The sequence below is a fragment of the Epinephelus moara genome, chromosome 4 (assembly GCF_006386435.1).
Source record: "Epinephelus moara isolate mb chromosome 4, YSFRI_EMoa_1.0, whole genome shotgun sequence".
NCBI lineage: Eukaryota > Metazoa > Chordata > Actinopteri > Perciformes > Serranidae > Epinephelus > Epinephelus moara.
This window is the reverse complement of record NC_065509.1, coordinates 16,325-26,000: the sequence shown is the minus strand read 5'-3', so window position 1 is coordinate 26,000 and position 9,676 is coordinate 16,325. Positions and strand designations below refer to the sequence as shown.

The following is a 9,676-nucleotide window of genomic DNA, read 5'->3' as shown; positions in this document are numbered from 1 at the left end:
CAACATTATTGAAAGTAATAATATTATAGTTATAGTTCTGGCTACTGTGGTACAATATGTTGAAAGTATATATTAATATCTGGCAGTATACATGTGAATAGTCATATGTGTATAATAACAGTAGAAGTATGACTAATGACTAATGATGGCAGCAGCAGCAGGAGGCATCTGGCAGGACTCTTACGGGCTGATAATATTTTATATGTCTAATAACGTCAGAATTCCATGTTGTGTGGACATAAACATCATGATGTGTTACACACGTTGGGTTTTGTGATCTTTATGACTAAATGTGGTTATCAGTAGTGTAGCGGAAGGTATACGGGGTACACAGGGCATACCCATCTCTTTTTAGAGCTGTTCACAGTATAGCCTTCTATCATCCAAAAGCCATTGGAATATAGGAGAGTATACCCACTTTCTCCTCTGTAACCTACCCATCTACCTAATAGTACACCCACCTCATCAACTACCACTACATCACTGGTCGTTCTTCTACGTCCAGATGACGTTGGCATGAGACGTTTGGAAGACATCGGATTTTGGTTATCTAACAAAACAACTTAAAAACAACAACATATAAATATCATCTGTCAAAGTATTCTACATCCACTGATGTTGGCATTAGATGTCCTGACATTGAAAAAAAAAGAAGGAAAAAGATGCTGCAAAATTATTTCATGCCTTTATTTCGAGGCGACTCGACTACTGTAATGCCCTTTTTACTGGCCTCCCGAAAAACATCACTGAGAGACTTCAGCTTATTCATAACTCTGCAGCTCTGCTACTAACCAGTACCAAGAGGAGAGAGAACATCAGGCCAGTCTGAGCTGCTCTGCACTGGCTTATTACATTTACAATTGATATTAAGCTCCTCCTCCTTATATACAAAGCCTGAAATGGGCTGGGACCAAGCTAGGTTGCTAACCCCTTTTTAAGTAATTGCCTCCAAGAACACTGCGATCATCTGCTGCTAGTTTCTCAGAGAAGATCGGGGATGCAGCCTGTGTCAATTACACCCCAAAGCTGTGGAACACACTACCTGTAGATATAAGGGATGCTAGCTCGCTAAATATTTTAAAAAGAAAGCTAAAAACCTATCTGTTCACTTCAGCCTTTAACTAGCTGACTTGCCTAATACAGGTCTGAAACTTCATTTTTGTTACACTTCTCAGTGCTGCAACTCTTAAAAAATGTTGTATCTTTCTTGATTGTATGGTTTTACATTCTATGACTTTATGATGTCATGATTTTATGTATTTCTATGACTCATTTCATCTTATGATATTCAAAAATGATTTTAAGATTTACAGTTTTGCTATTATTAGTGGGTGGCGGATTTGACGGAGGAAGACTGTGCTGAATTTGATCCACAGTGACATAACTGGGTGGTAGATTCCGTGGCAGCTGTGGGCTGTACCCGTCACAGACAATACCTGCAGATGCTTATTTCAGTTAATTAATGTCTGTTGGTGAGTCTGTGCCCGTTGGGAATTATAGGCTCTGATTGTTAATGACGTTGGAGGCCTAAAAGGTGACACAAGAATAAATACTATATGAGATTTGGATTAGTAGGATCTCAAATTATCACTTTTAACTGACAATAGTTTAATCAGTCAGTCTTTGTTTTAAACTGTTTTTACATGTCCTTTTATACTGAATTGCCTTGTTTGTCTGTTTTATGTTCATTATGTCTGTTTTCATGTGAAGCACTCAGTGCTTATAATGCCCTTATTGTATAGCACTTTGTGCTGCATTTCTTGTACAGTATGGAAGGTGCTCTATAAATAAAGTTTATTCTATTATTATTGAATTTTGGTCATTGGACATCACAACCTAAATTAATCCAAATATCATTGTTGACACATTGGCAGCTAGCTAGTTGTATATTTTACCACATCTTCTTTTGTTCTCCTTTGCTAGCTTGATTTTACATCCTAAGCGGTATGAAACAAAACCATTTATGTGCATCTTACTGGAAATGAACTGGAATACAGCTCCACAATGAATCTGATCAATCACATTATTACAATATGTATCTACTCTGAATTACAGGAAATTAGACAGCTGGCATCATGAAGTGTGGTGCATGTGTCCTTAATTTAGTGTGACACCAAGTTTGTTCATAAATCTGCAGACAGACAGATGGATAGTGAGAGAGAGAGAGAGACAGACAGACAGACAGACAGACTGACTGACCTGGTGGATGTATGCCAGGTTTTTTTCAGGAGCAGCGATACACATCCCCATGTAGTAACCTGGACAGATGAACCACAACATGGACATCAGCAAAACGTACATGAACAACAGCATCAAATGACAACACAAGGAACAGATCACATCCACTACAGACCCTGTTGAGCACACAATCTACCTACACCACGCTGCACCATGCACAAACATGAGACCAAAAATGTACAATACAGTCCATCAAAGGCATTGGTTTGCATATCAACGGTAGGGACCAGAGGTGGGTAGTAACTAGTTACATTTACTCAGTTACATTTAATTGAGTAACTTTTTGGATAAATTGTACTTTTCAGAGTAGTTTTAATGCAAAATACTTTTTACTTTTACTTGAGTTATATTGTTTTAAAGCAACAATACTCTTACTTGAGTACAATATATGGCTACTCTACCCACCTCTGAGTACATAATTACATATATATATATATATATATATATGTGTGTGTGTGTGTGTGTGTGTGTGCAGTATATGTAAGAATATATTTGTGTTTCTTGTGCCTTGATTTATGTTATGTTTGTAAATAGGGAAGCACCGAATATATTCGGTAACCGAATATATTTTGCCGAATATTGCAAAAAAAACACACATTCGGTATTCGGTGGAATAAGTTAAAAGCAAGGCCGAATAATAGCGGCGTGTTTTGATAACGCAATCAAACAGCGTGCCGTGACAGGCGGAGTAAAATGTCAGCAGTGTGGCGATCCGTCCCTCACTGCAGTAGTAGTGATAGTTTTGAGCGAGCAAAATAGGCTTAAATCATTCAGCACGCTGTGCGAGCAGCCTACATATTTCAACCAGCAGCAGAAACGAAAGGTGAATCCCACCGATTGTGGGTTGAACGGGGGTCACAGACACAGACAGTAACGTTAATGTATTCCTGTCAGATACGGCGGCCATCGGCTTACTGGGCGACGGAGAAGTTGGTTCCAATAATATCCTCTTCTTGGTGTCATGACTGCCCAAAAGTACCTGAACAGCCGAGCCAGCCGAACACAGGTGTGTGACGTGTCAGAGGAGAAACGAGCCTTTCACATTTCTCTCTTTCTGGCAGTAACGGCCCACAAACCTCACCGCACTTTAGGGACTATTCATTACTTATGAAGGGACTGTCAGGGGAGGAGGGTGGCTGGTTGATTTTTATTTTATTTATTTATTTTATTTTGATCCCCCCTATGTTAATCACTTATTGATGCTGTTTTTGAAGTATGAATAAGTCAATAAGTAATTTATTCCATTGAAATATCACTGATGTATTATAGAAAAGTGATTTATCTTTTTATAAATGACAAAAGGCACATCTGCCTACTCAGAACCATGATATTTTCATTGGTATCACACAGTGGGTCCCAATTTTGATACCGTGACAGCACTAATCTGGAGGGGGTTCATCTGCAAAAACTAATGAAAAACTAAACAATGATATTCAGTATTCGGTACTCGGTATTCTGCCAAGTGTTTAATAATATTCGGCTTCGGCTTCGGCCACAAATTTTCATTTCGGTGCATCCCTATTTGTAAAGATTTAATTTATTTTTGTTTTAGTTAAAGGGGTATCGTTTAAAATACATGAATTTGCAGATTATTATTTTTGATTGATTGATTACGTTCATGTTCTTATTTTACAAATAAATCAGACGTTACTCAACAGTTACTCAGTAGTTGAGTAGTTTTTTCACCAAATACTCTTTTACTCTTACTCAAGTAATTATTTGGACAACTACTTTTTACTTTTACTTGAGTAATATTGTGCTAAAGTATCAGTACTCTTACTTGAGTACAATATTTGGCTACTCTACCCACCTCTGGTAGGGACTAGGGTTGCAACGGTATGAGATTTTCATGGTATGATAACAGTCTCAGTACAGTATCACAGTATTACAGAATTGTTATTATCATTATTATAAGTCAAAATGACCCTTAAAGGAATATAAAGAGAAGGGTTATTTTTGGTTGAACAAATGTTTTATTACTGTAACTGAAAGCTGAAACCACTTTTTTAAGTTTAAGTTTGTGTAAAACGTCTCCCCTTTGAAAACAACTAAAATAAAGATGAAATTCTTCAATGGGGGGAAAAAAATGGTAGAAACCTCAGGAAGAGCAACTGAGGAGGGATCCCTCTTCTAGGATGGACAGACGTGCAATAGATGACGTACAGAACAGATCACTTGTGTTCTGTTATTACAGTTATTTGTTTTTACCTAAAAACCAAGCATGGACCAACTATTAATGAGACTACTGCACACTCTCTGATGATTTCTGACTTGACCTCTCCATCCTCTCTTTCCAACCTGTAGAATACAACACGCCCACTGATGTCATCATGGTTCGCACCTCACATCAAGTAAAACCTTTGGTTCCAGTTGAGAACCAACTTTTCGGATTCTGAACCAGTTTATTTTGAAATGCTCTAAATGGTTTAAAATTAGGTGCGGAAACCGGAAAGGAACCAGTTCCATGTTGGTGGAAAAGAGGTAAGACAGTCTTACAAGACAGTCTAATGAAGTATTGTATCTGTCAGACAGTCTGATGGGGATACTACCATATCAACATAGCAATAATGCAGCAGGTTAATTTTTTTAATATGTCAAGGGCTGTCAAATGATTTTTTAAAATCGCAACTAATTGTTGAATTTCAATTGTTAATCACGATTAATTGCACTTTTTAATTGCAGGTTTAAAATTCCACCATTTTGCATTTCAAAACAGTTCTGAAGTCCATATTAATGAGATGAAGCAGTTCTTACCAGTGTTTTGATAAGGAATCAAATGAATGCAAATAAATTTACTTTATGATTTTGACTTTTGGACCTATTTCTTTCAAATCAGTGATGCTCTGCTACAACAGTGTGGTTGAAGACACAGAATAGCAGCTTGCAATTAACCCCCTGAGACCCACATACTGTAGACCTATGTTATCTTATTTGTGGAGGGGACAGAGGATCTTTTGGGGGAGATAGTGGGTCAACAGTATATGCCACATAGAAGTGGTATATCACCTGAAAGCTGGCAGACTAATTTGGGATGCAGCTCTAGCAAAAAGGTGCATAGTGTGTGCCCAAAAGTGTATGGGCCTAACATATAGTGGGCATGTCTGTAAAGGGGAGACTTGCGGGGACCCACAGAACCCATTTTCATTTAGATATCCTGAGTCAAGAGGTTAAGGGACCTCTCTGAAAACAGCAAAACTATTAACGACTCCACAGTGACTCCAAAAAGAGGAGCACCTTCAGTAGTGTTGAATGAACTGTGGTGTTGTTTGGCTTGGGGTCCTGAATGTTTTATGAACAGCCGCCAGATTTCTCAAACTCTTTTAGCGAGTTACCGCAAGTTACCCTCCCTGCTGAGGGAACTCATTCAGCGACTCCTCCAGCAGCAGCACAGTGTCTCTCCTTCTCCTTTCTTGCCGTACGTACATGGGAGTCAGTAACGTCAAGTGATTAAACCTTTGGTAATGTAAACCTACGTACCGCTCACGGCTCAACAAAAAAACTGCATATATGTAAATGTGCAATAGTTATTGTAGCATAACAGCCTGAACTCAATCATTTAGGATTTTGTTAACAGAGGGAAAATGCCTGTTGGTTTATGTATATAGATCCCAGGGTACATTTTTTGTATTTGGGAGCTGTTTAAATGTGTAATTTGTGGTAGATTTTATTTTGTTAACTATTAAGATTGTATACAGAACCTGAATCTCACTCTGAGTTACTGCTGTTGTTCACAAAATGAAAAATGAGAGAGAATTTTCATTTTTACTGAATATTTGAAGGCTAACTGTTAAGGTGACGTGTAAACTATATCACTTATTTTGTTGCAATTCTATGTTCTTAAATGAATAATAACTTTTTTATAAACAAATTTGTTATATTGTTGAGAACATCGTTATAGCAAAAATCCCCTGAAATATTGTGATATTATTTTAGGGCCATATCGCCAACCCCTACTGTACTTAAGCAGAAATCTTTCTGAAACACATGGATTATGCAAGTAAAGGGGTTTATAAATTAATTAAAATGAGTCAGTTTCTCATTGATGTGAACAGGTGGCACATACACATTTTAAAAAGGTTATCTACCCAAACAAAAGACACAATGGACTTACTGCATGATATTCCATTAATGCCTGTTTTTATTTTGAATTTTATTTATTATTTTTTATTTTGTTTTCCTTATATATACATTTCCACTATAAATTGATGCATACAAAAATCAACAGAATGCAGGAAATGAAGTGTTTGACACTCAAAATCTTTGGGGGAGGACCCCCAGATGCCCCCCTTAGTATGTCTCCCTGCCAATGTTGAGATAAAACCTGTGCCCTTGCAGCCCGTGAGAACACTCACAGTTTTTGGTTGTGTTGCGTTAGATTTGAGTGTGAGGATAAGGTGTTGTCTCTCAGCGTTGTGTTGGGGGTGTTAACAGCCACTGCCAGACGTCACTTTTTGAGAGTCCAGGAAGTGTATCCCTGTTAATGTCCTACGTGTTCCAAACATAGGACGACCGTGCATAAACAGTCCAGTGCTGTCCACCTCCACATGAAGGTGTCAGGTCACCGCGCGCTCACTGCGTCTGTTTGTTTACAGGAACACATGAAGCTAAGAGGGCGTGTTTGTGTTGGACTTAACAAAATGTAACACGAAAAGTGACACAAACTATACCTTCCAACAGCTTGGTTGATGTTAGTTTATCCTACATGGTTGGGTCTCGGTATTGTATGACAAACATGGCCAGAGTTATTTCCCTGTCCTTGTATGTGACTGGATGTTAGCTGTGTTACCTAGCGGCAGTGCGGAGTGGACCAGTATGGTGATACTGGTCCTCCTGACGTGGTACTGGATGAAGCCCAAGTCCTCACTCCCCAGCCAGGACGAAAATAGATTCTGGATGGTCAAACCGGCCGAGCGGAACTCGTTGGGGGTAAACACGAAGCACAGCGAGAATACTATGTATGCTAGACTAAAAGTTAACTCCGGGCTCTCCATACTTATGTGTTAGATGTCTACTTCCTTATCTGTTTCTTCTTCTACACGTTTTCTTCTTCCTTTATTTTATTAACGAGTTGCAGACCGTCGTTTATAAAGTATATACCGCCACCTACCGTACCGGAGTATGTGGTATGAGCTCTTGTGGCTGGGGTTAATCACATGGTAAATAAAGTAGGCTACTAATTAAATGATAGTATTACTAAAAATTTAGAAAAAAACCCCGCTATATTGTGTGATCCTATCTCCCTCAAATATTTCACATAGGCTTTCTGTGTGTACCCCATCTCAAGGAGTTAAGACTAGCAATAGTGACATTTTTCATCCTCTAAAGTGTGCAATAAAATTCTCATTTGAAAGTCAACATTACAAATCCCAGCGAAATATGTTCTAAATGTTACCATCTTGTAAAAAAATATTCAAAATATACACAATATTAAATGTTAAGGAACAAGAAGCAAAAGTAAATTAAAAAATAGAGTAACAATGGGTTCAAGATAAATACAAGAGTTACCAAAAATAAACTAAAATCATGGAAAAATGCAGACTGCACCTGATAATCAATGATATAACATTGAGAAGTAGTATTGCATATGATTTTTGATTTTGAAAATTGTTAGATTAGATTAGATTAGATTAGACTAGATTAGATTGCATTAGATTAGATTAGATTAGATTAGATGCAACTTTATTGTCAGAATGCATCTAAGCAGAAGTGCATAAGCAGTAATTAAATAACATATGTACAGGTTAATATACAGGGTGGAGGGTATGAATGATATATAAATACATCTATTTCTACAGGTATGTACATACTATAAACAGGCTATGTCTATACATTGTAGTACAGTATGAATAACTATACAGTATGTACAGCTGTGCAAATTGTAAATATAAGTATACATGATTCAAACAGTATGTACAGTAGTGCAAGAGAATGGATTACATTATATACAAATATAAGCACTATAATGTACAGTCGTGGCTGATAGTCCTGAGGTGACATCGGGGTCTACATTGACAAGTTATCTTGATATTGAAAAGTAATATTGCATGTGATGTTGTGAAAATATTGCACTAGAAATTGAAAAGTATGTACATCATGTAAAAGTTGTAGTGCACCTAATGTAGGTGAATATTGTTGTCTGTGTCCTTTGTTTAAGATCTCCTCCTTACAGAAGGGGGAGGAGTTATACAGTTTTGATGGCCACAGGTAGAAAAGATCTCCTGTGGTGTTCTGTGGTGCTCCACTGTGGTCTCAGTCTATGGCTAAATATGCTCTGATATGACTCCAGAGTGGCATGCAGGGGGTGAGAGGCGTCCAGAATACTGAGTAGTTTTCTCAGCCTCCTCCTCTCTGACACCTCAACCAAAGACTCCAGTTCCACTCCCTGGACAGAACCAGCTTTCCTGATGAGCTTATTGAGTCTGTTAGCATCAGCTGCCTTCACCCTCCTGCCCCAGCACACTACAGCGTAGGGGATGACACTGGCTACCACCAAGTGATAAAACAACTACAACATGGTCCTGCAGACGTTATCTATGAAATTAAAAAAAGGAGGACAATAGGGTTTCATTTGACCATGGGAACTGTTGCTCTGTTATAAACTATGATGCAGGCAGACTGATAGTTGGCAGACCTGCATTTAAAAAACGGGGACATTTCAAAACAGGCATCTGGTCATCGTAGCATTTATTGCATTCTTTTCCTTGCTCCACAAATCCTGGTGGGCGGCATGACGTCAAATTCTGGCCTTTGAAATAAACTTTCAAATCAACTCAGTTTGAGTGTAGGCTACATGTGAGACCAACTAATACACTCTAGGGGGGAGCTGAAGTAAATCTTTTTTGGAAGATGATCTTTTACCCTTTTCAGGACTTAAAGGATAACTCAAGCATTTTTCAACATGGACCCTATTTCCCCATGTAAATTGATCAAAGAGACTCATGTGAACAACAATGTTTGAAATTGTTCCAGTACTGAGGGAGTGGACAGCAGCTGGCAGCCGTGGAACAAGCTGCAATGGAGGCACATGGGGCAATTAAACATCGTCACCGTATGTCCACTAAAAGTGGTTATATCTGACACAGAGTGGCTCAATTTGCCTTTCACTTGATCCGGTTTGTTATTGCCTTGTTAGGCGGAGGTCTCATTCTGAAATATTATGAGATGTCACTTGCAGGAAAACCACATTGGAAATGTGTGTGAGTTCTGGAGAGAGTATAATAACCAGAGTAGTTAACAGTAAGTGTAGTTTAGTGTTATCTAAAAGATATTCAGTGTCATGGATAATTATTTATCAGATTTCAATCATGTGGATGAGGCTTTTAAATTTGATCACTGCTTGTATTTATGTGAGCCGGAGTATATAGATGAAGAGTGGAGCAGGAGTGAGAGAGCTCAAAAAGGCAGCGGAGGGTGGCTCTGCAGGACATGAAGCTGGGAG

The 9,676-nt window shown here is 38.3% G+C and overlaps 1 protein-coding gene across 1 annotated transcript in view; it reads right to left on the bottom strand.

Annotated features, from left to right (window-relative positions):
- The window catches only part of tmem129 (transmembrane protein 129, E3 ubiquitin protein ligase), a 14,580-nt gene extending 7,303 nt beyond the window's left edge, over positions 1-7,277 (bottom strand). Inside the window, exons 1-2 of the mRNA XM_050042780.1 lie at positions 7,025-7,277; positions 2,200-2,258 (exon numbers count right to left, since the gene is read on the bottom strand). Coding sequence (XP_049898737.1) covers positions 2,200-2,258; positions 7,025-7,229 — 264 coding nt within the window. The 5' untranslated portion in view covers positions 7,230-7,277. The remainder of the gene's footprint in view (positions 1-2,199; positions 2,259-7,024) is intronic.
- Between the last annotated feature and the right edge of the window lie 2,399 nt (positions 7,278-9,676).